The sequence below is a fragment of the Podarcis erhardii genome (genome assembly GCF_964252035.2).
Source record: "Podarcis erhardii genome assembly, chromosome: 2".
Taxonomy (NCBI): Eukaryota; Metazoa; Chordata; class Lepidosauria; order Squamata; family Lacertidae; genus Podarcis; species Podarcis erhardii.
The window spans coordinates 11,086,127-11,113,675 of NC_138498.1; the positions used below are offsets into that span (position 1 = coordinate 11,086,127).

Below are 27,549 nucleotides of genomic sequence, written 5' to 3' on the forward strand. Positions count from 1 at the left end.
ATCTGGCTGGGTTTCCGCAGCCACTCTAGGCAGCTAAAAGCATATCTAGTCTCCTTGCCTCGAAAGGCTGTTGGGAAAAGGTTGATGTCACAGCCACCCAGGTGGGTCCCAGCTCACGAGAGACCTTACTCCGTTACAGTTTACTTACAGGAAAAGTTTATTGAAGATAATTGCTTCTTTCACAGTTCAGCATTGTGGCTGTACGTCTGTCACGTTAGACCGCCGAAGTCCCCCTCTGACTCCTCCCCTCCTCCACACCAACTTAATAGCCTGGCTCTAGACCACCTCTTCCTCTCCTTTCTTTTCCGCAGGGTCTTTCTGCCCCCCTGGGTTCTCTCTTTCCGGGATTCGCCTGAGGCTGAATCCTCTGCCGCCTCCTGCCCCCTCCTTCTGGCTTTGGGGCCGGGCTCCTCCTCTGAGCTTTCCCCACTTCCGCGCGCCTCTATGTTTGAACTTGGCGCGCGTACGTTGCTTTTGACCTTTCCTTCGTCCTCTATACTGCCCCCTGTTCCACTCTCTACCCTTTCCGGCTGAACACCTTGCTCCAACCCCCTCTCTCTGTTTTCTCCTGTTCCTCCTCCCTCCGAGAGGCTGACAACTCCACCCCCTTTACTCCGTTCCGGCTGAGACCCCTCTGACAGCGTCTGTGCTTCACTGGGCTTTCTCCCCTCCTTCCCTGACTTTTCACAGCTTCTCTCTTCTCCTGCTTTTCGCCTGATCATGCTAGCTCCCTTTTGGGAATCCTCTGACTCACTGCTTAGGCTCATAGATTCCCTTCGAATTCCGTCATCTTCTTCCTCGTCTCTCTCTCCCTCCTCCCACTCGCTTTCCGTCTCCTCTGCCATCTCCTCACTTCTCCCAGAAACCCTGACATCCATCCCCCCCTCGAAGCCCCCCCTTCCCCCCTCCCGGTCGCTGGGTGCAGGTTGAGGGAAATGTGGTTCTTCCTGGGTCGGTTCAGGATACCGGGTGTCCACGTCAATCTTCTCCTCTGGCAGCTCCGTATACGTGTGTTCGAACTCGGGTTCCCCCCCTGAAGGCATCACAGTCTCTTCCTCCCTCACTGCTTCTCCTGGCGCTGCCTGCCAAGGACCTATCATCCACCTCTGACTCCATACCTCCCTTGGCTGATCCACCCACCAATAAGGGTTTGTCTCTCCCCCCCCCAGGCGGGGATCCCTGGTCGGGCTTGTTTTGGGCGTAGAGCCCTCGGGCGAGGAGAAACCCCCGAACGTGCTGCCCGACAAAGTGGGCGTGAAAAGCCAATCATCAAAATACTCCTCGGGCATGGGTTTGTGCGGAAAAATTGCATGAAACTCCTCCTTCAACAGGGGTTCGTCCAAAGCGTAACCCGGCACCCAGCTATTTGCAGAGACTGGAGTGCCTTCCCTGGCGAGAAAATATTCAACTCCCTCCTCCCCCCATCGTGAATCCAGTATCTCTGTGACCTCATTAAGAGGTTCTGGTCTTGGCGACTCCCCTCTCTCAGGCGCCCTTCTACGTGGCTCTGGAGGTGCTCCTGACTCTTGAAACCTGTGTGGGGCTTTGTAGGGAGTGAGCACCGACCTATGAAAGACCGGGTGCACCCTGGAGCCCTCCGGAAGGGCTAGGCGAAAAGCCACCGGATTGATCTTAGCCTCAACTTGATATGGTCCTAGCTGCCTGTGTTCTAACTTCTTTTTGGCCAACGACCTGGCCGGCATCGCGTGGGCTGCTAACCATACCCAGTCCCCAACCTGAATGTCTTCCCCCGCCCTTCTGTGTTTATCGGCTTGCACCTTATACGCCTGCTTTGCCAGCTCCAAATGTCTCCGCAGCTCCTCGTGCACCTCTTGCAACTCTGCTGCAAACTGGTCGGCATTTTGAGGTCCCCCCCCTTCAGGTGCTGTAAAGCTCGGGAAGGTTCTGGGATGACGTCCATAGTTCGCGAAGAAAGGCGTCACCCCGGTGGATGCGTGCTTCGTGTTGTTGTAGGCGAACTCAGCCATCGGCAGGTAGTCCACCCACGCCGCGGGTCGCTGGTTGACGTAACACCGTAGGTACTGCTGCATGATCGCGTTGACCCTCTCCGCTTGACCGTTGGTCTGTGGATGCCTCGCCGACGTCAGGTTGATCTTGACGTGCAAGATACCCAGAAGCTTCCGCCAGAAAGTGGAAACAAATTGGCGCCCCCTGTCGGACAAGACGGACTGCGGTAGTCCATGCACCCTGAAGACGTGATCGATGAAGAGCTTTGCGGTCTGTTCTGCCGTCGCCACCTTGGCACAAGGAATGAAGTGCGCCATCTTGGTGAACAAGTCCACAACCACTAACACCGCCGTCTTACCTCTGGAGCTGGGCAGGTCTGTAACAAAGTCCAACGCTACCCTCTCCCACGGTTGCTGCGGTGTCTCCAGCGGTTCTAACAATCCCGCCTGCTTCTGATGCACTGGTTTGGACCTCTGGCAGATATCGCACCTGGCTACGTAGTCCGCCACCTCTCCTCTCATCTGGGGCCACCAAAAGTCCCTTGCCACCAACTCCATCGTCTTCTCTTTGCCGAAATGGCCCGCACTCGGGGCATCGTGCAATTGTTGCAAAACCGTGGCGCGAAGCTCGTCGGTGGGCACGTAAAGGGCGCCCTTGCGAGTCAAAAGTCCATCCTGCAACTGAAACTCATTGTTGTCAGGCGACCCTCTGCGGAGCTCCTCCATCTTGGATTGTGCAAACTGATCCTCTTGCAGCGCGCGTCGCACCGCGTCCAGGTCGACTGCGATGGTAGCGCACGTCCACGCCTGCGGTGCGAAAATGTACTTTGCTGCGATTGGAGCTACTTCCTCCAGGTATTGAGGCTTTCGGGACAGCGCGTCTGCTATAACATTGGAGTCTCCAGGGATGTATTCTATTTTGAAATCGAAATCCGCAAAGAATTCCGCCCAGCGCATGTGTCGTTGGGTTTGCAATTTAGCCGTCCGCCAATACTCCAAGTTCTTGTGATCCGTGCGGACCTGCACCGTGTGCTTGGCTCCTATCAAGAAGTGTCGCCACGCTTTGAAAGCTGCATGAATGGCCAACAACTCCCTGTCCCATATGGTGTAGTTGCGCTCCGTGTTGCTGAGCTTCCGGGAGTAGAATGCACCCGGTCTCCAGTTGCCTTGCGAATCCTCTTGCAAGAGGACGGCCCCAACTGCTCTGTCTGATGCATCTGTCTCTACCCGCATGGGCCTGCCAGGATTCACGTGCAGCAGCTGCTCCTCGGAGGCGAAAAGGCTTTTAAGCTTCCGAAAGGATCGCTCTGCTTGTTCGGTCCAGACGAACTTCTTCTTCTTGGAACTGAGGGTGTCAGTGATTGCCGCCGTCGCGTTTGCAAAACCTTTAATAAACTTGCGATAAAAATTGGCAAAGCCGATGAACCTCTGGACCTCCTTCCGATTTCGAGGGCTTTTCCAGTCCAACAGCGCTTGGACTTTAGTCTTGTCCATGGCCAGTCCCTCGTCGGACAGCTTGTAGCCAAGGAAATCTACCTCTCTCACATCAAACTGGCACTTCTCCAACTTGGCGTACAGCCTGTGTTCCTTCAGCCTCTGCAGAACTTCCTTCACGTCCTTATCGTGATCCTCTGGCGATTCCGAGAAAATCAGGATATCGTCGAGAAAACAGACACACTTCTTGTAGAGGAGACCTGCCAGGACGTGATGCATGAATGCTTGGAAAACATGGCTGCCATTTTGTAGACCGAAGGGCATAACTCTGTATTCGTACGTGCCCAAAGGAGTGAACATGGCCGTCTTCCACTCGTCGCCCTTCCTGATGCGGATGAGGTTGTAAGCTCCACGTAAATCCAGCTTGGTAAAAATCTTCCCCCTCCTGACTGTAGCCAAAAGGTCGTCAATTTTGGGCATGGGGAAGGCCTTGGGCTTAGTTAGTCTGTTTATGAACCGGTAGTCCACAATGAGCCTCTTCTGGGGCGTGTCTTTCTTTTTCACAAAGAAAACAGGACTGCCTCCCGCTGCTTTAGATTCCTGGATGAATCCGCGCTTGAGGTTGTGTTCTATGAACTCCCGAAGCTCTTGCAGCTCGTCTTCCGACATGGAGTACAGCTTGGCAGTTGGCAACTGCGCGCCTGGCACCAAGTCAATCGCGCAGTCGTAAGGTCTGTGAGGCGGCAATTTGTCAGCTTCCTTTTCGCAGAAAACCTCCAAGAACTCCGCGTACTTGTGAGGAACCGCTTGCACCATACTCAGATGCAGCTGCTGTTCGGCTTCTCCTCCTTGATCGGTTTGGATGCAATTCTGGGCGCAATACGATGAACAAAAGGTGATCTGCCTCTGGTACCAAGCAACCGCGGGACTGTGCCTGTCCAGCCAACTCATGCCCAACACGATGGGCGTGTCCGATAAGTGGGTGACATTGAAACTAATAAGCTCTCGATGGTCTCCAATTTGCATCATCATGGGAGGTGTTTGCTGCACCACTTGCCCCCCCAGCAACTTCCTGCCGTCTACCGTGACCACGTTCAGAGGCGTCGTTGCAGGCAGGAGCGCTATGTTATGCTGCTTGACGAACTGTAATCCCACGAAATCGGCGTTGCTTCCCGAATCGATGGTTGTTGGAACCTCGAGAAGTCGCCCATCAGGCAGCTGGAGTGTCGCTGTGAGTAAAACTGCTGGTTTGGGAGGTAAAGGGTCCATGCGCTGCAAGGATGCTGGGGACTTCTCTACAGATCCGCCTGGCTGAGCCCCAGTAGCTCTGCTTCCAGCCAGGCACTGCAGTTTCCCTGAAGCTGCTCCTCTGATTGCACCTCTGCTGTCACAGTTGCTAGTGCTGCAGTGTGCTTCTGGAGCCTCTGGGGGCACTCTTTCGCCATATGGTGTGCACTGTCGCAGATGTAACACTTCCTGGTCCCTCTAGGAGGCTTCGCTTTGGCTGCAGCAGGGATGGGGCTCTGGGATGGCTTTTGAGCCCTAGCACCACCAATCTCCATTGGCTCTTCGCCTTCCTCCCCCATTGGTGAGGGGTGCGCACGGCTGAAATTCCTGTGCACAAAAGGGAGAGCTTTTGCTTGCGCGCGCGCTTGGGGCCCCCCCTCCTCGTGCCACGGACGTCCCTCATGTCGAATTCCTATAGCCAAAGCCCGTTGCACCACGTCTTCCAGGGTCTGGGGTCTGTCCCCCCTTGCGATCTCATCCTTGACGGAGGGGCTCAATCCCTCCCAAAAAAGATCCCTGACCGGTAGACTGTCCTTCGGCCAATCTAAGGCGGTGAGGAGGAGAGGGGGACTTTCTGTCACAGCCACCCAGGTGGGTCCCAGCTCACGAGAGACCTTACTCCGTTACAGTTTACTTACAGGAAAAGTTTATTGAAGATAATTGCTTCTTTCACAGTTCAGCATTGTGGCTGTACGTCTGTCACGTTAGACCGCCGAAGTCCCCCTCTGACTCCTCCCCTCCTCCACACCAACTTAATAGCCTGGCTCTAGACCACCTCTTCCTCTCCTTTCTTTTCCGCAGGGTCTTTCTGCCCCCCTGGGTTCTCTCTTTCCGGGATTCGCCTGAGGCTGAATCCTCTGCCGCCTCCTGCCCCCTCCTTCTGGCTTTGGGGCCGGGCTCCTCCTCTGAGCTTTCCCCACTTCCGCGCGCCTCTATGTTTGAACTTGGCGCGCGTACGTTGCTTTTGACCTTTCCTTCGTCCTCTATACTGCCCCCTGTTCCACTCTCTACCCTTTCCGGCTGAACACCTTGCTCCAACCCCCTCTCTCTGTTTTCTCCTGTTCCTCCTCCCTCCGAGAGGCTGACAACTCCACCCCCTTTACTCCGTTCCGGCTGAGACCCCTCTGACAGCGTCTGTGCTTCACTGGGCTTTCTCCCCTCCTTCCCTGACTTTTCACAGCTTCTCTCTTCTCCTGCTTTTCGCCTGATCATGCTAGCTCCCTTTTGGGAATCCTCTGACTCACTGCTTAGGCTCATAGATTCCCTTCGAATTCCGTCATCTTCTTCCTCGTCTCTCTCTCCCTCCTCCCACTCGCTTTCCGTCTCCTCTGCCATCTCCTCACTTCTCCCAGAAACCCTGACAGTTGATAACCAATACTGTAACCAATAAAGCTGGGGCCATATTCAAGCCAGAAACCCCCCCCCCAAAAAAAAAGATAAATGGGCAACCAAAATTATCAAGGGGATGGAGCCTTTCTTTATGTGGAGGATTCAGAACAGACGGAAGAAAATAATGAATGCCGGTTCCTGGAGACCAAAACTTGTGCTCAAGTTTTGCTTGTGCACTTCCCATAGGGGCATCTGCTGGACATCTGCTGTGAGGACAAGATGATGGAGTTGATGGACCACTGGCCTGACCCAACAGACGGTTCTTAGGCTATTGCATACATATGGAAACTGATAATGTCAAACTAGCCAATCTTAGCAATCTTCTGGCCGATACAGGCAGATCACCACTTGGCATTCCAAGGACATGAAGAAAATGTACAGAAAGTGGTGGTGTTTGCAGAAATCAGTTCCATGAAAATTTCAGACTTTTTTTTTAAAGTTTTCTACTCCTTATGGCTGTGTGCATATGCTTTAAAGTATATATATATGTACGCATGTAGGCAAACAAATGTTGGCTCCCTTGGCCAGTAAAGCAAGATGAGCGTCACAACCCCAGAGTCGTTCGCGACTGGACTTAACTGTCAGGGGTCCTTTACCTTTTCTATTTTTTTTAAGCATGTATGTGTTACACTTTTAATCTCCACTTCATCTCACGGGATTCTAGAGAATTTCCATTAGTTTTGCCCTATCAATAATGACTAGCAAAACTGGGATATATACAAAAGAAAAAAAAAACGATTATTAGGGGAGGATAGAAATAATGCAAATATGCAGAATAGATATACAAAGTTCAGATGTCCCTTTTCCCATGGTTTGCTATGAATTGCAACATTGTCTGAGCTCCCCTGACACAAGCAGCAAACTTGTGCACATTGCGCGGTTGCAGGCCATGTTCCGTGATGGGAATTGAGTCTGCATCTTGCAAGTGCCAGAAAGACACTGAGCAGGCATATGGTCCTTGGCCTGGTTGCTGTGTGGAGAAAGGACATGTTGGAGTAAAACGTGGGGGTGGGGGTGGGATGGTGAGTTCTGTGCAGCTTTTCTTACATAGAATGCGTGAATGCACACGATCACCTGTGCTGTTTCCAGTCCTGGCCTCTACACATGTGTATGTACAACCCTGCTGTGCAGTCAGGGGTTCTGGAAAATCAGGCTTCTCCGTTGCTCAGAAATATACCGTACTTATATGGGTACACTCCATGTGCATAGATTAGCGGTAGACAGCCTTGTGCTTTTATTTGCTAGATAGGTCGCCGAGATCGCTGAGGTCCACCAGCTGGCTCAGGAAAATGGGCACTGAATTGCTCGACATGTTGCTCTGAGCACATGCTTAGCCTGGAAATCCAGCCTTCCTAGATTTTGGCAGCTTAATTTCGGAGTGGGCCTGGGGGAGACTTTTTCTTGATGCTTTTGTTAAGCCATTAGGAGTTTGAAACCCTAGCTGGTCTAATACAAATTAGCTGGAGATTTACTAGTAGATGCAGGTGTAACTTTTGCTCCATCCCGTGTAGATCTTATATACATAGGCTAAGCTGAGAACATGAAAGCTGGGAGGGGGTGACTTGTGCAACCCTCCCTACAAGCCCTGGCACATATGTTCACCGTAATGTGCAAAACGTATTCATGAATGTACTGTACAATGTGGACTTATGAGGAGAGGTGTCAGTAGGGCAGTTGAGGTTGCTGCAATGAGTTTGGGGAGGAAGATCAGCATGGTCTCTTGACCTTGTCATAGGGTCTTCTGGCCCCCACTTCACTCCACCCATACCCCCCACCCCTTGGGAAATATGGGAAGGACCAAGAACAAGCCAGAAGGATGGAGCAAGGCCAGTGACCGAATGATTCCAGATAAGTGCTTAATATCACAAACGGGTCGTTGGAAAAGGTTTTCATTCCGTTTTTAGGTTGTTGCTTTTTAACCTCAGGTTTTCTGCAGAGAGAGTGAATCCAGATTAAATGGGGTGGAAATACAGGCTGTCGTTTTGATGCTGATGACTTTGTATGGATGCAGCAAAAAATTTGCACGCATGAGCAACAATAAACACCAATCGGAAACACCCTAATGTGTGCAGAGGGAGGTACTGCTGTGCGAGAGAGGTAGAAGAAAGGACGTCATAGTGAAGGGTATATGGATTATTGGGGGTGCATATAGAGGGGCTAATTTCAGAGGCAGAAGGTATCATTTATGGCTCACTGTCCCCTAGCGCCACATTTCATTCCCGCAGCCGATAAGAGGGCATACCACCTGTTCAGTTAAATGGGGCAAAGTAAATGGGGTGTTTTCTGGCTTTGAAGACCCTCACAGCCATTGAGATGGAAGCCTCCTCTGAACTGCATAGGCCTTCTTTGAGTTCCATTTCTGGGTTGTGTTAGAGCTGCTGGTATCCTAAATTTGTAATTGCATTGTGATGTCCTCTGATGGTGAAAGGCCGGGCGACAGGGGCTTACCCAGTGAAGTTTCTCAGTGGTGCAAGAATCAGGGTGCACATTTATTTAGACACACGGCCTGCACTACTACAATGATTGTACACACACACACACACACACACACACACACACACACACCCCTTCCAGTTGGATCTTGGTCTCTTTGCAGATGTTATGTGTACGGGGTTTGATTTCATTTTTAATTTTTTTCTGTAACTCTCCTCTCTCTGGGGTTCTGGGATGAAAGCCAAGAGGAATTGTTGAAATTCCTTGGTCATTCGCATTCATTTAGCTTTGTATAACAGTGTTATGAAAAGTAATAATTACAGTTGTTGGGAATCTGCTTCAGTACAATGGTTGACTAATTTGTGTGTGTGATTGAACAGGAGTTTTAACAAATTAATAGAATAGTTTTAACAAATTAATACTTGGAATGTTTGGGTGCTTAATTTGACCAGTCAAATGACCAGCTTTAATCCTATGGTTTAACAAGCAAGGCTGGGTGGGAACTTTGTGCCGCATAATGCAGTTTTTAAAACATCACATGAAATGGGCCAAAGAATATGAATTTAAACCTTTAGATCAGTAACCATGGAAAATAAAACCCTTTTAAGTCACAGAGATTTCACAGGTGCTTAAACAGTCCCTTTGGAATAAATGGAAGTGAGCAGTGCTTAACTTCCAACTGCCGCTCTGTTTTGGCACTCTAGAAAGTCTCTGCTAGCCTACTGCGAAAAAGAAAGTTCCATCTTCCTCCCAACTTTTGTTTAAAACACCTTCCATTACCAGTTACCTTTTGTCCCCTTCTACACTGTATAGCAAGGGACGCGGGTGGCGCTGTGGGTTAAACCACAGAGCCTAGGACTTGCTGATCAGAAGGTCGGCGGTTCGAATCCCCGCGACAGAGTGAGCTACCGTTGCTCAGTCCCTGCTCCTGCCAACCTAGCAGTTCGAAAGCACGTCAAAGTGCAAGTAGATCAATAGGTACCACCCTGGTGGGAAGGTAAACGGCGTTTCCGTGTGCTGCTCTGGTTCGCCAGAAGCGGCTCAGTCTTGCTGGCTACATGACCCGGAAGCTGTATGCCGGCTCCCTCGGCCAATAAAGCGAGATGAGCGCTGCAACCCCAGAGTCGGTCACGACTGGACCTAATGGTCAGGGGTCCCTTTACCTTTACCTTACACTGTATATCACACATCGACTGAAGGCATTTGAGCTCTTAGACTCATCCCCTAAGGGCTAGAAACTTTCAATTCATGAAAATTTAAGAGTTTCTGGATCCTGAATGGCTGGCTTCTTAATTATGTGCATACGCAGCCCTCCCATGAGCATGCGAGATATTGCAATTTCCTGGTTCTAGTTCCTACTCTCCATCATTTTGGGCCGGCTGCCTGTTCTGCAGAAGCGTCTACAAGTTGCACATAACCAGCGGAGGTCAGTGTCTAAAACGAGAACCCTTTCCCCATCTCTCTTGGTGAGAGAGAGGGCGTGATGACACTCTCGGCGGCCTTGAGGAGCACTGGTGTCTGTTACACGCTGGGCAAAGCCAGTGGAAATGTTAACAGGTAGAGTGACAGGGCCTGGGAAGTTGCCAGCGGGCCTTGGCTGGCAGAGGCAGGGGCCAGCTTGTCTCAAACTAGGCACTCCTGGGTTCTTTCTAGAAGTAGATCTGTGGCAGACGTACGAGAATCCTCAGCCCTTGCCGTGACTGTGGCCATCACCCTGGGTGACCTTGGAGAACCAGCTACCTTGGTTTGCTATCCCATGACTTCCAGGTCACAATCCATCTGGCTCAGGGCCGAAACAGGCATGATGTGGGAGATCTGCAATCCAATCTCCCAGCTTTTTTATTAATAGGCCTACCACCAGGAATCTGATTTTGATCAGGGCAGCCCCATAGTGTCTGTGTTGTTTTTATGTGTGTGTGTGTCTAAAGGCTAGAAACTTCTTGTTTTCCCCATGCATAAAACCTTAGAGTTTTAGGGTGCTGAATTTCAGGATTTCTTCCTCCCACACCATTTTCTCTGTCTAAATCCCCCCACCCTCTTTCCAAAGCTCCCTGCTGGAGGGGGAAACACAGGTGCCTGTTTTTTTCCACCAACAGTTTCAGCTGGGACACATGGCAGCGGAAGGAAAGAATTAAATATACCCTCCCCAGTTCAAGAGGGAGGGTTAGTTAATTGAATACCTCCTCCCAAATGCCACTGCTCCAATCAAAAGAAGCGCCTTGTTTGCTGCTGCTTTAAAAAGCCGGGAGAATTGATCACAGATTCCTGTGTCTGTGATCCATGTCTGTTTTCACCGTCAAAGGCATGTGTTCTCTGCACCCGGAGCCACCAATGTTTAAAGTCATATAGAAATACACACAGGACTATGATTTGCTGTTTGTTTGGGTTTATGTCCTATGGTGTGAACATTTGTCTGAGTAGATTATTTTGGGTGAAGACAAATGTATTTTCTGGAGTGGTCAAAGCAGTGAGCCTGCCTGTAATATTGGCAATACAAGCCTGCACATCAGCACAGCAATCACTGGATTGGTGAAGGAGTCAGTATGTATCAGGTGGGATGTCTCACTTATTTAAAATGATTTTTTTTAAAAAAAGAGGAACAAGCTCATTGATCTATATGTACAATGGTACCTCTGGTTACGGACTTAATTCGTTCTGGAGGTCCGTTCTTAACCTGAAACCATTCTTAACCTGAGGTACCATTTTAGCTAGTGGGGCCTCCCGCTGTCGCCGGTGCACGATTTCTGTTCTCATCCTGAGGTAAAGTTCTTAACCTGAGGTACTACTTCCGGGTTAGCGGAGTCTGTAACCCGAAGTGGTTGTAACCTGAGGTGGTTGTAACCCGAGGTACCACTGTACTTACATCCTTCACCTTACAAAAAACCCCAGAAGAACAGCTCCAAAGATGGTTCTCTCTATTCTTTTTAAAACTGTTCCTTCCTTCTCCTTTTCCGGGAGAAAATGCTATCAAACCACACTTACTACTCATTAAAATGGTATATATGTCTTCACCTGAGAAGCTTACATGTGTGTGTGTGTTTTTATCTTCTTAGAGTAGCCCTCTACATGTTATTGGACTCCAGCTCCAATCCACCCCAACCTTTTTCTCCTCATTCCTTGCTCGTCCTTTTGTAATGTAAATTGTAGGGTCAGTGGTTCTGGCTGCTTTCTTGTTCTGAACAGCACCTACCATGCTGCTGAAGTTGACTACAGTGCTAAACTAAGTTGACAGTGCTAAACAGTAGTAGCCAGGCAACTGCTGTCCCATAATTAATCCTTGCAATGCCCCACTTCTTCAGTGGCTTCACTGCAAAGGGATCGATAACAGCTTTGCAGCGTGGCGCTGACTGCAGTGGCAGTTCGGTCCTGTGAGCCCTCTCCCCTCCGTGAGCTGACCTTGCGTCTTCCCTCATGCACAAACACCCTTTCCTCCCTTCATAGCAACAATGGGTTGCATTTTGTAGCATCTCAGTGTCTTATTTGGAAAAGCATGTTCATTTGGGGTGTTTTTATATAGGGACTTCCTTAAAACAGTTGTGACCTCACCTGCACGCTTCGTTTTTCCTTTGTCATTCCAGTCATTTCACTGTCACCCCCCCCCCCAAAAAAAAATAACCAACAACAATGGGAAGGTCAGAGAGACTTTTGCCAAACCAGTGTCCCTAGAGAACAGACCATTGAAGGCATAAGTATACAAGCAACCCCTCGTTTATGTATGTTGAATATATGCGTGACCATGCATAACGCCAAACCGAAGTGAATTTTAAAATTGCAAAAGGAGCCCTAAAAGAGCCTAGTAAAGGTAAAGGGACCCCTAACCATTAGGTCCAGTCGTGGCCGACTCTGGGGTTGCAGCGCTCATCTCACTCTATAGGCCGAGGGAGCCGGCGTACAGCTTCCGGGTGATGTGGCCAGCATGACTAAGCCGCTTCTGGCGAACCAGAGCAGCGCACGGAAACACTGTTTACCTTCCCGCCGGAGCGGTACTTATTTATCTACTTGCACTGCACGCTTTTGAACTGCTAGGTTGGCAGGAGCAGGGACCGAGCAACGGGAGCTCACCCCATTGCGGGGATTCGAACCGCTGACCTTCTGATCGGCAAGTCCTAGGCTCTGCGGTTTAACCCACAGTGCCACCCGCGTGCAAAAGAAAAGGCAAAAAATGGTGCAAAAACTGCACCTAGCAATCCCACTAGCCTTTGCACCAATTGTGAGGCCTGTGGAGAGTTGGAGTTTGGTCAAGGAGGTTTGGAGGAAGTGATTGTGGTGCAGTTTGGCATCTGCTAAGTGCTACTGTTTAGGTTTTTGGTTTTGCAAAGGTTTAGAGAGTGTTTGCTGGCTTTTCAAATGGTGTTTCAAATACATGCGATTTCACTTAAATGCACGGAGCCTCAGAACGTAGCCTCCACATAAATGGGGGTGGGGCACGTTTTGCCTGGATAAGAAACAAAATGGCAGAGTCAGATAATCAAAAGCCATTTTGCCCAGGATAAACAGCATGCCCTCAAGGTGCAGGTTACAGCCACCATCAGCCTCGGCCTGTACAGCCAGTGACCAGGGATGATGGGACTTGTTGTTTAATACCATATGGATGGCAACAAATTATCTATCTCAATCTAGCCCAACACTGTGGATTCAGTCGTTTTATTTATTTTTACGATTTATTTCCTGCCCTTTTTTCTGTAGGCCTCGGGTGTGTGTTTGTGTGTCAGTGAATTCAAACCAAATATTATAATCAATTAGCTTGTACCATCAGTTATAGACATTCTCTGGTGGCCAGTCAGATGGCCCAAAGAAGTTATATAATCCAGGCAAGAGGTGGATAGCTGTCTCCTCTTGTTTTCTCTCCCAGTCTCCGAACAATTGTGGTTAATAGCTTGCAGCAGATAACTCAGTGGAGGATTTGGCCTAATTCATTTTAGAATCCATCTATGCCAGTGGCCTTCACAGCACCCTGTAGCAGTTAGGAAAGGTTTAGTTGATAAACCATCTGTCACTCTGCTGATTAATTAATGAAAGCTGGGTAAACTCAAATATTCTCATCACCTTTCAAATCGTTAAAAGGAAGTTCAAGATAACTTGCACATTAGATAAAAAACATTTGCTCCCTTTTAAGAAAATTCGTGAGCAAACACAGCTACCCATCACTGAATTTTTTTTTCATCTGCAACAGCTTCCTGCTTTTACTTCTCTATTACAATAGACTGCTTGGCAAAATCATCATCTTCTTCTTCTTCTTCTTCTTCAGAAACTGCACATGTACTCTTTCTGTGCAGCCCTGCTGATAAATTTAAGTCGATCTCTCAATTAAACTGCTTAAAACTCGCAGAACTGCTTAGATAGCATAAGTTAAATGTGGGTTGTGCTTCTTTGTCCTGAATTGCATGCCAGTCAAGTTGGTTTGATGAGTGTGGTGCTGCCTAATGCCAAGGTTTAAGGTCCGATCCCTGTATGGGACAACTGCATATCCCTGCATTGCAGGGGCTTAGACTAGTTGATAGGGTCCCTTCCAATTCTACAATTCTATGAATGCTACATTTGTACCATCAATTTCTGTCTTACAGAGTCAGGATAATCACACGGCTCCTGTGCAGCCCCTTTTCTCCTCCCTTCATGTGAGCAGCCATCCTGAGCAAACCAGGAAGTCAGTGAACCATAGCTTCCTGTTACATCTGAACTGGGAAACTATGGTTAATGGCTTCCAAACAACTCAAGACCTTTAAGCCAAGCTTTGGAAGCTGCAAACCCATCAATTCTTGGTTCAGACAACGGGGAAGCTAGGGTCAGCTTTGGTTTCCTAGTTTGTTCAGACACTCATTTGAAGGGAGGAGTGAAATGACTGCAAAGGATGTATGTATTTTTCCAGGAACTGATTGTCCAAGCTAAGTCAGTGTGTTGAGGGACAGTGAGCAGTTTTCTCTCTCCTGGCTTTCTCTGTTACTGTGTGTGTGTGTGTGTGTGTGTGTGTGTGTGTGTGTGTTTTCTTAAAACCTCTTTCGTGTTCCCCCTTTGGGCGAATTTGCACATATATGATGATGGTTGCACAATGAGTCTGCAACCACATTTGTTAAGTTGGGTCACCCAAGATCAAATATCACAAACATAACTTTTCATATGTACCATCTTTGAAGTGGAAGCAGTTTGCACGTTTAGCGATGAGTAATTGAGTGACGAATCAAGTTTTGTGTGTGTGACTCTGTCCTCAATTACCGTAAACTTTTCCTCTAAACTGCTTCAGCTCCTTAGGGTATGTTCAAGCAACAGCATGTTGTGTTCCTTGTTCGGTGCCCTTCTGACTATGCATATCGGAAGCACCATGCTCAGTAACTAAAATGACAGCCAAATAAGGATGTTCAATTTACAGAGTTATTGTAGAAAGGGTTTTTTCTCCATATAACAAGCAACAAGACCCAAGTGGCATAGTGCATGCTTTGCATGTGCAAAGAACATTGGCTTTATTCCAAAGGTGGGTACCTCCAGGCTGTTTCACCTAATCACACCCACCTGTCCAACGTCTGATATTATATGTGATGTCAAAGTGTGGAACAGGTAAAAACATGGCTGTGATGGGCTGCTCTCAGCTACTCATCCCTCTCTAGTCCATTTGTTCAAAGGGGCTCTTCTCAGTACCCTTCAGCTGATCAGCACTGAGAAGAGGCCTCTTTGAAGTCAACAACTGATATCATAATGACGACAGGTGCAAATCTCATTAGTGAAATACAGTTTCCCTACCCTGTTTTAGTCCTTGGTGTCTCCAGTTAATAGCTCACAAGCAAGTAGAGTTGGGAAAGAATTCTGTCTGAGATCCTGAAGAATTGCTGCTGGTTAGGTTCATTTCAGACTGGAAATACTCTGTGGGCCTCAGGTGCTTCCTTCCTCTTTCCTACTTCTTTTCTTGCGTTCTGTGCAACATAGATGTTGAGAAAGTGGTATTTCGGTCAGGTGGGACTGTGCAGGTGGAGTACCAGTTTGAAAGGGCATTGGTTTAGTTGCAGGCAAGAGTTTGTGCATTGAAAAGCATGTAACACAAAGTATTTCACATTAAAGGCTTAGGTGGGTATTGTTTAAACCAGGCTTCCTCAACCTCGGCCCTCCAGATGTTTTTTGGCCTACAACTCCCATGATCCCTAGCTAGCAGGACTAGTGGTCAGGGATGATGGGAATTGTAGTCTCAAAACATCTGAAGGGCCGAGGTTGAGGAAGCCTGGTTTACACAGTCTGGGATGGCATGGCTGAGAGAGCCCTCTGTTTCAGAAGAACCATTCCTTGTCAGAGTAGAAAATAGTAGCCGCCTGAAGCTTGTCTAGCTCTGTTTGCAAGGTGCAAGCAGAGTAAAGCACCCACAAATTCATGACTACATTGGAATTCAGGTTTAGAACCCCACATAAAGACCATGCTTGTCCTGAGTCTGTAAGAGGTTAGTTTCAATCCTTTCCTCTAACAGGCCAGTTTTCAATGCTTTGGTAGGGACAGGGAAATGCCCCTGCAGTCTAAAATGCTCCAGTTTTGTGAGTGCTACATCATGCAGTCATGTGAAGCTGAGGCTCCAATACTTTGGCCACCTCATGAGAAGAGAAGGCTCCCTGGAAAAGACCCTGGTGTTGGGAAAGATGGAGGGCACAAGGAGAAGGGGACGACAGAGGACGAGATGGTTGGATAGTATTCTCGAAGCTACCAGCATGAGTTTGACCAAACTGCGGGAGGCAGTGGAAGACAGGAGTGCCTGGCGTGCTCTGGTCCATGGGGTCACGAAGAGTCAGACACAACTAAACGACTAAACAACAACAACATGCAGTTCTGCTGCCTTGCATCCCAGTTGTTAAGCATCTGGGAAGATGCAGCCTTTGTTCAAGAGCGAAAACAGAGGCTGCAAACCATTTCCAGCCGCTTGTAAGCTGCGGCGTCTCCCCCACTCCATATCCCCCTGTGAATCTCTAAAGTCCTGGCCAAGTGTGCAATGAAGTGGGAGCTGTTTAAACAGCTGCCGCACCCTTTTCCTATTCTCTCTGTCCCTGTGGAGGCGTGTGAAGGGATTCCAGTTTATGCAAAGCCCCAGGCTCTGTTACTGGCTGGGCTGGAAACAGTGCACTCTCTCTGTCTTGTTCTGTCTGACATGTGTCTTCTGAGCAGGGCGGCTCCTCTCCTAAGAGGCTGGGAAATTCTTGCCTCCCTACCCAATGCCTGGAAAGGCCTGCAAGGCTTGGCTGTGCACCCGTTCTGCTCATCCGACCCGGTGGCTTTTCTGTCACTTGACAGCTTTTGGGAGGGATAGGAATTTTCTGGCACCCCATGGGACAGCCTGGTGTGGCTGTTCTCCACCGTGACCAGAGTCACCTTCCTTACCAGAGCTGGGCCAGCACTGCTGGGATAAGGCAGGCTTGCAAAAACAGCCCAAGTCCACATGCACTGCTGTACGTTGCTTTGATTTCACAAATGGTGGCTGTGCTTTAGCTCATGTTCTGTTTCCTGTGAGAAAGCAGTTGGAGCGGGGACTGGGAAGGGGTGGCCCTCCTGAATCCAGCTCCCATCAGCCCCAGCCAGCATGGCCAATGGTCAGGTTTGTTGTTGTTGTTTAGTCGTTTAGTCGTGTCCGACTCATCGTGACCCCATGGACCAGAGCACACCAGGCACACCAGGACGTTTGAAAAGGAAAGCGTTTCTCCCTCCGCCATATAGCAACCCACCACAGCCTTGAGCCAGAAGGGACAAAGGGTCAGATCTAGAAATAAGGACATTTCTGCAGAATTCTGAGTCGGCGGCAAAACAGGTCGCTCCCAGCTCCAAATATCAATATGAACACGGCACCAATTCCCTCCTGACTCTCCTTCCTTGGTTTCATCTACCCAGTATGCTCCTCTGCCCTGCGGAAGCTGGAGACGGAGGGCTCATCCACACTTCTGCTTGTCCCACACTTGCTGGGTGGGGAGGAGCCATTACGTTAACCTCCTGGCAGGTGGGGCACTTCCAGGCAAGGAAAGGAGGTTTTTGTTGTTGTTTAGTCGTGTCCGACTCTTCGTGACCCATGGACCAGAGCACGCCAGGCACTCCTGTCTTCCACTGTCTCCCGTAGTTTGGTCAAACTCATGCTGGTAGCTTCGAGAACACTGTCCAACCATCTCGTCCTCTGTCATCCCCTTCTCCTTGTGCCCCCAATCTTTCCCAACATCAGGGTCTTTTCCAGGGAGTCTTATCTTCTCATGAGGTGGCCAAAGTATTGGAGCCTCAGCTTCACGATCTGTGCTTCCAGTGAGCACTCAGGGCTGATTTCCTTCAGAATGGAGAGGTTTGTTCTTCTTGCAGTCCATGGGACTCTCAAGAGTCTCCTCCAGCACCAGAATTCAAAAGCATCAATTCTTCAGTGATCAGCCTTCTTTGTGGTCCAGCTCTCACTTCCATACATCACTACTGGGAAAACCATAGCTTTAACTATACGGACCTTTGTTTGCAAGGTGATGTCTCTGCTTTTTAAGATGCTGTCTAGGTTTGTCGTTGCTTTTCTCCTAAGAAGCAGGCATCTTTTAATTTTGTGACTGCTGTTAGGTAGGGCGGAGATGTAGACCAGCAATATTTGGAGGGCCACGGGCATGCAATCAGGGGTGGACTTTGGTCCTTCGAATTTCAATGGCGCCCTGTGCAAGGCCAAAATTCAGCCCCCCCCCCCCGGACTGATGGGAGTTGTAGTCCAAAGCACATGAAGGGCACCAGGCTGGCAAAGAGTGAATTGGGGTATCCTTAAGCAAAAATATTTCTAGTCAACAAAGATTCAGTCGAAGATTTATTTCTGTAATAGACTGGCAAAACCCAGATTTAAAGCAGTAAATCGTCATCTTTCCTCCCAAATCCTTTTTGGTGAGTGTGGAATCTTTTCCCACACTGAGATCCCCTATAGAAATAGGAGTGTGTATGTTTGTTTGTTTATATTCCCCAGAGTGGCTGGGGAAACCCAGCCAGATGTGTGGGTATAAATAATTTTGTTTAGTCATTTAGTCGTGTCCGACTCTTTGTGACCCTATGGACCAGGGCACGCCAGGCACTCCTGTCTTCCACTGCCTCCCGCAGTTTGGTCATAAAATCATTATTATTATTGAGATATTTATAAGCAATGAAATGCTAAAATAATTCCACAGCAGCGTACAACAGAGCTCAACGAGTCAAACAACTGCTAGGTCTCGATGATTTTTTTTTGCATATAAACATCCTGAACTTGGGTCATGTCAGAGCGGGGCTTGTTGCAATTACTCAGTAATAGAATCTTCTTTTTGAATAGTTTCACACAAATAGAAAATGGCTATATCCATCTTGGTGTGTCAACTGCAGAAATGTCTAAAGCTGAACAAACTAATGAAAGCTGTTCCTTTGCAGCTATTCATATACTACTTGGCTTGGGAATGGACCTGGGACTTGCATGCTCTCCCCTTGATTCCACCTCATTTTAGGCAGAAAATGAACTTTTGAAACCCCACAAGGAAAGCAAGATCCATCTCATTGGGTCAGGGAGATCCTGCATTTAACTTTTAAATCATCACATCATTTCCCCTGTTCATTAGTTACCTTCTGCCCAACATCAGGCAGAGAGGCAGAGAGGGGAAGCTCCAAACCTGAGATCTGCTTGGAATAGAATAATTTCCCCCGAATCCCTGAAGTCAAGTAATGTCTGAATAGGCCTCTTGTTTCCAGCTCTTCATTGCTGTTACCATAGTGCATCCAAACATTTATCCACAAACCATGAGCAAGGATCTATTCTAGATCAGTATTTCTATTGCATTTTCATTTAATTTTAATTTTTGCTACTCGTAGTCCCAGGACAAAGCTTTGCACGCTTTCAATACATACATCCTTCCTTTTCCTGGATTAGCACACCTTAGGTTATTGTGCCTTCTCCTCCCTAATAAGAAATGGAATTTGTGCAGTTGGGTCATACACAACACACAGCACCCCATAAATTTGATCCAGATTACTAGAAAAACGCGGGGAAGTGGGGAGGGAGACATTTGAGGCAGGAGGGTGAATAATTTTGGCTCTGGATTTGTAATTAGCCAGGTTTAGCTTCTGCTGGAACAAGTTAGCGGATTCTATTCACAATGAAACCTGACCTGAATTTGCCATGGGAAAAACAATAATAAATGGTTAATGGAGGAAAAGCAGGACAAAAAAAATATATCGAAGGGGCGGGGGACACAAGTTGAATTCAACGAGTGTGCGATCTGTGTACCTGTGTGCACAAATAGTTTAGTTATCCACTCATACAGTTTTCCAATGAGTGTACAATCTTTGTTGGGACGCGGGTGGCGCTGTGGGTTAAACCAGAGCCTCAGACTTGCCGATCAGAAGGACAGCGATTTAAATCCCCGCAACGGAGTGAGCTCCCATTGCTCGGTCCCTGCTCCTGCCAACCTAGCAGTTCGAAAGCACATCAAAGTGCAAGTAGATAAATAGATACCGCTCCAGCGGAAAGGTAAACGGTGTTTCCGTGCGCTGCTCTGGTTCGCCAGAAGCGGCTTAGTCATGCTGGCCACATGACCTGAAAGCTGTACGCCGGCTCCCTCGGCCAATAAAGCAAGATGAGCGCCGCAACCCCAGAGTCGGCCACGACTGGACCTAATGGTCAGGGGTCCCTTTACCTTTACCTTTACCTTTACAGTCTTTGTGCCTCTGCACACAATAATTGAGTTGTCCAAATTAAGCATACAGTACAATCCGTTCCGCGAGTCTCTTCGTCTTGCGGTTTTTTCGTCTTGTGAAGCACGGCTATTAGCGGCTTAGCGGCTATTAACAGCTTAACGGCTTAAAGAAAAAGGAAACAAACTCGCAAGAACTCGCCAGACGTTTTCGTCTTGCGAAGCAAGCCCATAGGGAAATTCGTCTTGTGGAACGACTCAAAAAACGGAAAACTCTTTCGTCTTGCGCGTTTTTCGTCTTGCGAGGCATTTGTCTTGTGAGGTACCACTGTATACTCTTTCACACAAGCACTTGTACATGTGTACAGAGAACGTGTGTTCAGTGTAACATGTGAACAAGGTAAACTAGACCAATCCTGCCAAAGTGTGTAATACCGTAATAAAAGAAAAGCTTTTCTGTTACGAACCTGTGCCTTCCACATGCCTTCCTGAGAGCAAGAGTGAAATAAGTAGGTCTCAGAAGGAGCTCTGCACTATATATGCTGGCCACTGGCCATTTTCCTATATGGGGCTCAAATAGCCTCTGAGAGGCCTCTGCTAACCTAAACGGTCACTCTTCAAGTGGGAGAGAATGTGGGAAAGGGTCATTTGTAATGCAGATGAGGATTTTGCCTAATGTGACGTTTTAAATTTACATTAGCCAACCCAGCTGAAGCAAAGAGCTCTGAAATCTAAGTCTTCTGTCTGAAAATGCCCTGACCGGCTGCCAATTTGGATGGACATCCGCAACTGAGATGATTCCATTTCCCCACTGTGGACCTTGTGGGCAAACACTAGACTCAGCTATCATTTCTTGAGGGTCCCCATATGGCGCTGTGTCCTCGATTCCTGCCTTTCCCCTGAATACCAAATCTCTCTGTGATGAGGCAATTGGCGCTGGAGTTGGCTCCTGCCTTTTCAGCAGCTGCCTGTTGACAATTTATATTGTAATCACAGAAACCGGGGCCAAACAGCCAACCAAGGCTGGGCCCTGCTCCAGCTTTACGCCAAGAATTTATTAATTATGTTCTGCGCTGTTGGGATCCTTATGGGGGCGTGACTGCCCATTGAAGTGGCTCCTTTGCAGCATTTCAAAGCCTAGTCATACTTCTTTGCGATGCAGCTAGCAAGCCAATCAAACCTTTGCCTGTGCTGTCAGTGGCTGGGGTGTCCAGTAGGTTAGACTTGGGGGAGTGGAGCTCCTGGATCTCAAAGTCTCCAGCAGCATTGCAAGCCCATGCAGTTCTGTATGGAAGTGTCAGCATGGAGTCCCCCGATGCAACGTGCGATGATAAGGGTATAATATATGCAGTCCAAGATGTGTCAGCTGGGGATAGCGAAAGAAGACTGGAGTGAGACCCAGGACAGAGGCGTGAGAAATGGATGGGCCAGAGCAGTAGCCCAGGGAACTCCCAGAATCTTTGGCCCGCTGGCTGATGGACCGAGCCCGGTTTCAAATTCAGTCAACGTCGCTTCCAGGTCTCCCAAAAGGAATTAGACTCACAGAATCGTAGTGTTGGAAGGGACCCCAAGAGTCATCTAGTCTAACCCCCTGCAAAGCAGGAATCTCAGCTAAAGCATCCATGACAGATGGCCATCCAGCCTCTGCTTAAAAACCTCCAGGGAAGGAGAGTCCACAACCTCATGAGGTAGACCATTTCACTGTTGAACAGCTCCTACTGTCAGAACATTTTTCCGTATGTTTAGTCGTATGTGCAGAATCACATGTTTCACAGGCCAGAGGGCAGTAGATAGGTTTTCAGGGGGGACACTTTGTGGCTAAGCAACTGGATTTCTGTGGTGTTCACAGGTGCAGTTCCGTTGAGAATTAACAACGCCCTTCCCTGCCTTCTCTGAACCTCTCCCTCCCCACCCCAAACGAGTGTATCATATTGATCAAGTGATTATTATTATTTTTTTTTAGTTGCAAATCTTTCATAATTCCTTTGCCAGTGGAGTGGAGGGTAGCATGACTACTTAACATTCATGGAAAACTTAAAGGTAAAGGTAAAGGGACCCCTGACCATTAGGTCCAGTTGTGGCCGACTCTGGGGTTGCGGCGCTCATCTCGCTTTATTGGCCGAGGAAGCCGGCATACAGCTTCCGGGTCATGTGGCCAGCATGACTAAGCCACTTCTGGCAAACCAGAGCAGCGTACGGAAACGCCGTTTACCTTTCCGCTGGAGCGGTACCTATTTATCTACTTGCACTTTGACGTGTTTTTGAACTGCTCGGTTGGCAGGAGCTGGGACCAAGCAACGGGAGCTCACCCCGTTGAGGGGATTCGAACCGCCGACCTTCTGATCGGCAAGTCCTAGGCTCTGTGGTTTAACCCCCAGCACCACCCATGATGGAAAACATACGAGCGTACAAAGCACATTGCATATGTTCAGTGCTTTTTTTTTTTACACCACTTTTTTTTTTAGTTAAAAATTGTGGCGCTTACTGTAACAACTTCATGTTGAGTGCCAGCACCTGTTTTACGAGAAAAGAAAGCACTGCCTATGCTAACCTGGTAATCCTTACAAGAAGAGAAGGAACTGTTACAGAAGCCAGTGTGATGCTGTGGACGTTTTTTTTTGGGGGGGGGGTATCAGATCTCTGCTCGCTGGCCAGCCCCACCCCCCGAACAAATCACTATCTCTCAGCTGATCTACCTTGCAAGGTTGTTTTGAGGATATAATGGGACTGGCCACATCTTTATCACCCTGTACTCGTTGGAGGAAAGGGCGGGATATAAAAATGTGATAAATACAATGAATATTATTCTCTCACTCCCATGTTGCAGTGGAGAAGAGCGATTTGCCTCCGGCCACCTACCAAGTCCATAGCTAAGGCAAGATTTGACTCAGGAACTTCCCAGGCTACGGACTCCACCAGCAGCCATCTTTTTAAAGTCACAGGAACCCTAAAACTGTGTGCAGTTTTGATTAGGTGCCAGTCACCCTGCAGTGCACACATTCCTGTTTAACGTAACTGTGACAAAGTGCAGTTAACCACCTAGTGTCACCATCCATTTGCATGAAGATGAAACTTAAAATGTACCATGCTTTGTTCTCAGTTTTCAGTTGGATCTCTGGGTTGCTTTTGTCCTATAATCAGCAATAGCAAATGAGAGAAATCGAGATGTCTTGAGTTACAGGGTAAATAAAGGATAAGAGGAAGAAGTGAAAATTATCAAATACAAGCGGGGAAGGGTGTTGTCCAGTTGGGGATTCTCAAGAAAAGGGCAATATAATACAGATTTCCACAGCATATGGATGACTGGTATAATATGTAAATCTAGGTCATCATGGAAGTAGGTCATAGGTGTCCCTAGTGAGATTTCCACATCCTGGTGGGGTTCCCCCTCCTCCCCGCTCTTGGTCCTCCCCCCCCCAACTATGCCAAACCATTATTTATCTGGGCTTCCGTCCCAGCAGGGGCAGACTTTTGTAATATGGCACCCTGAGCAACGACAAAATCCCCCGCTCCCCCAATATTTCAAACTTTGAGTAGGTACTCATATAAATATATGCTGTTGTTGTTGTTGTTGTTGTTGTTGTTGTTGTTGTTGTTGTTGTGTGCCCCCTCAGCTCAGCACCATTTTCTGGGGGAACTGCCTGAAACACCCTAAATCCGGCACTGATCCCAGATGTGAGGAACTTATTTTCACCCTGAGGGCCTCATTCTGTTTTGGGGAGCCTTCTGGGGGGGGGGTCATTGCCTCCAGAGGCAAAAGCTGGCAAGCAACAAATTTCCATTTTTTCCTTTGTTCTGCACACACCCCTCTGTAGCCTCCATCCATGCAAGCGGGGATAGATCCCAGCCAGGCAAAAACACCAGAGGAAAGTTTGACGCAGGCCCCGTGAGGGGAGTGGCTGGGGAGAGTCCTTAGGCCGGATATAGGCCTGGGGCCAAATGCATGCCCCCCCCAGGCCAGATGTTCCTTACTTACCCTTGTCTTATCTCTTTGTTCTTGGAGACTGTCCAGTGCTTGTTCTGTTTCCCCTTCCCTTAGTTCCTGGGATTATCACATACATAGAACCTCTGTGTAAACGGTGCGAATGGGGGTGGGGAGCAATTTGCTCAATTCTCTCAGCTCCGTGGCAGCCCAAGACATTTCATTGCCTAATGCAGAAAATCCAAATTCTCTGCCCGCAGCAGTGATGGGGGAGGGAAAGCTAACCATAGTCAAATGTAGCCTTCAGTGTTAATTCTGAAATTTTGGCCACCTCTTCCAGCCCAAGCTAAGGCTATTCCCACCCCACTAGAACTTGTTGATTTACAGACAGCGCATGACCAGCTCATCATTGGGTGTCTGGCTCAGAAGCCTCAAAAGTAGCTGCCATAGCTTGACAGGGTTATGTGGTTTTACCTTCAGTTAGATTAGATGGTAGGAAGTTGGCCTTGTAGGCATAGCAGGCTATATTCGCTGACCACCATTTCTTCCCTTTCCTTCCTCCTTGTTTTCCTCTGGCAGATGGACCCAGTGCAGAAAGCAGTGATCAACCACACCTTTGGGGTACCCATAACCAAGGCCAAGCGCCCAATCATCTCTTGCAACGTCTGCCAGATCCGCTTCAATTCTGAGGTGAGTCTTGGAGGGTCTGGGGACCCCAGGTCCTAGCCCTTCTCTTCATAGCTTTTTCATGCTGTGCAGCCCGTGGTGGTGGGTCTCAGAGAGTGGCAGTGGGCTGTTGAGGGGCGGGAGAAGTGCAAATCCCATTGAAGATGCATTGAGAGACATTGCTCGGGTCACATCCCACTCACGCAAGCCAGGGACTCAACGAGGCTCAGGGAAATGGCATGTGGTTTAAGAAATCTGGAATGTGGGGGATCTCTGTAGGGCTGGTTTCAGAGATGATGGAAGAACCTTGCTGGATCAGGCCAAAGGTCAATTTAGGCCAGCCTCCTGATCTCACAATGGCCAACCAGTTGTCCCCATGGGAAACCAGCAAGGAGGACCTGAGCACAACAGGCCTCTCCCCTCCTGCGATTACCAGCAACTGGTATTCAGAGGCATACTGCCTGTGACAGTGGAGGCGGAACATAGTCATCTTATCAATTGCTTTAGCCTCTATGAAATGGTAAGCCTTACGCTCTGTATCTGAACCGTAAGATGCAAAGACCAAGTTGGTTACTGCCCAGCCTCTTGTCCCAAGGTGAGATTTTTTACCGTAGAATGAAGAAAGCAACAAAGTACATCACTTCATGAACCTGCAGGTTGACGTGTATGAACACAAGGAGTTGCTTCACTCCGATCTGGCCCATCTAATCCAGTGCTGCCCTAACTGGCAGTCAATCTTCAAGGTCTCCAGCAAAGATCTTTTCCATGCCTATTACTGGTGATGCCTGGGAATGTGCCTAGGCAGTTCTACATGTAGCGCATGGCCCCTCCACAGGGGATGTGAGCAGGTTAGCCAAGGTGCTTTTGAAAGGAAAATACAAATAGCTATCATGTTAGACCCGAGAAGCCATTTAATTCAAGGTCAGGTCATGTAAATTCAAGATCCGAGGAAGGCTGCTGTCTTGGAAGCGAGGGCCGTTGACATCAGTGAGGCCTGCTCCTGAAGAAACCTGCTTAGGTTCACACTGTAAGGATGAAACTAGATACAACCTGCAGTGTGATGTCATTTCCCTTGTGCCAGTAGCCAATTATGTGAGTCAGGCAGTGTGGAAACGCACAAGGGGATGAAGACTAGGAAGACAGACAGTTGCAGTAACCCTGTTACTTGTAATGTAAGGTTACCAGACTTCTCCGTTTCCCGGGGACAGTCCCTGGATTTACAAATCAGTCCCCTGACAAAATCCTATCATTCCTACTGAAGTTGAAAAGTGTTCCTGGATTCATTGAAAAAAAATCTGGTAACCTTATTGTAATGCCTTGTTCCATCCCAGCTGCACAGGATGAGACAAAAAGCTCATGGCATGGTCAATCAGGTTTGGGAGATCAGTGACAAAGTAGCCTCTCATTCACACTTCCTGCTTGTCCCACACTTTATAGACAAGGCTCCGAGTGGTTCTGCCTTTGCTCTGCCCCCCCCCCCCGCTTTCCCCCAGAAAACCCAGTCTTTAGTGCTGAATCGAAACAAACTGCAGTCTGCAGAAAACCCGATGGCCATTTGTTCCAATTTGGTGCTTAAGATCGGGTTTCCTGGGGGGATTGGTGGGGCAAATGGAGATGTGGATAAGCCCCCAGTTGTTTATATTTCATGGGGGAGTGGGGAAAGACTTTTTAAAATTTCTTCTCACTTTTTCATGGAAGTATGAAAAGCAAAAAGACCGTTAATCTACTATTACATACTTTTAAAAAAATGTTACCCAGGAAATACACCATCTAGGATAGCAGAAGTGTTGCTTGGCTATAAAAACAATGGAAAGAAAGAAATTAGAAAGGATAATGAGAGGAAATAGGTAATTAAAGCGTCTTCAGCACTCCCCCTTCCCCCAAGAAAGGGGGGGGGGAGAGAGAGAGCGCAATTAAGAGAGGCTATTCAAGGAGCAATTAAGAGGCTATTTATTGCTAATCCCCCAGCTGCAATCACAAGCAGGCAATAAAAACGGACAGGACCTGCAAACATTCATTAAACCTGGAAACCCTTAAAGGTGCTTTGCTTGTCCGCACCGGGACAGGGCTGGTGCTGCAGCATTTGTGTTCCAGAATCGCCCACAAATTGGGTGTGCGAAGCTCATGGGAGGATTGCACAGGAAACAATGTGGCTTAACAAAAGTAGACAACCCACATAAACAAAGGCTGGCCCATTCCAAAGAGAGAGGCTAGTACTGTATGTGGAAGTCACATATATTTATGCATACAGCTTCCTGGTGTTCTTGGTCACCCTGGATCAGTCAGGTGTGAGCTTTTAACATGCTCAGGAAAGGTTATGGCAGTGGTAGGCAACATGGCAGCCTTCAAATGTAGCTGGCTTGCAGTTCCCATCAGCCCCAGCCCATGTGGCCGACGGTTAAAATAAAAATTTGGATGGTGAGGAGCAAGTGGATAGAGAAAGTTTTTTCTCCCTCTTTCATAGAATTCAGGGACATTCAGTGAAGCTGAAGGTTTAGGATAGGACAAAATTCATTCCAGAGGTCTGTTCTTAACCTGAAACTGTTCTTAACCTGAGGTACCACTTTAGCTAATGGGGCCTCCCGCTGCTGCCGCGCTGCCGGAGCACAATTTCTATTCTCATCCTGAAGCAAAGTTCTTAACCCGAGGTACTATTTCTGGGTTAGCGGAGTCTGTAACCTGAAGCGTATGTAACCTGAAGCGTATGCAACCCGAGGTACCACTGTACTTCTTTCCCTCTGGATTTTGCTCCCACAAAAAGTAGTGATGGCTTCAAATGAGGATTAGACACCTTCATGGAGGAATAAGGTTATCAATGGTTACCTTCACTGTC

General features: G+C 48.4%; 1 protein-coding gene across 11 annotated transcripts in view; it reads left to right on the forward strand.

Annotated features, from left to right (window-relative positions):
• Positions 1 to 27,549, forward strand: part of ZNF385A (zinc finger protein 385A) — a 214,061-nt gene that overhangs the window by 144,815 nt on the left and 41,697 nt on the right. For 10 of the 11 annotated variants that reach the window (XM_081848984.1, XM_081848980.1, XM_081848983.1 and 7 more), the window contains one exon: positions 24,630 to 24,740. In XM_081848984.1, coding sequence (XP_081705110.1) covers positions 24,630 to 24,740 — 111 coding nt within the window. Of the gene's footprint in view, positions 1 to 24,629; positions 24,741 to 25,077; positions 25,237 to 27,549 lie in introns of those variants that run through there. The other variant, XM_081848981.1, reaches the window with a different exon arrangement.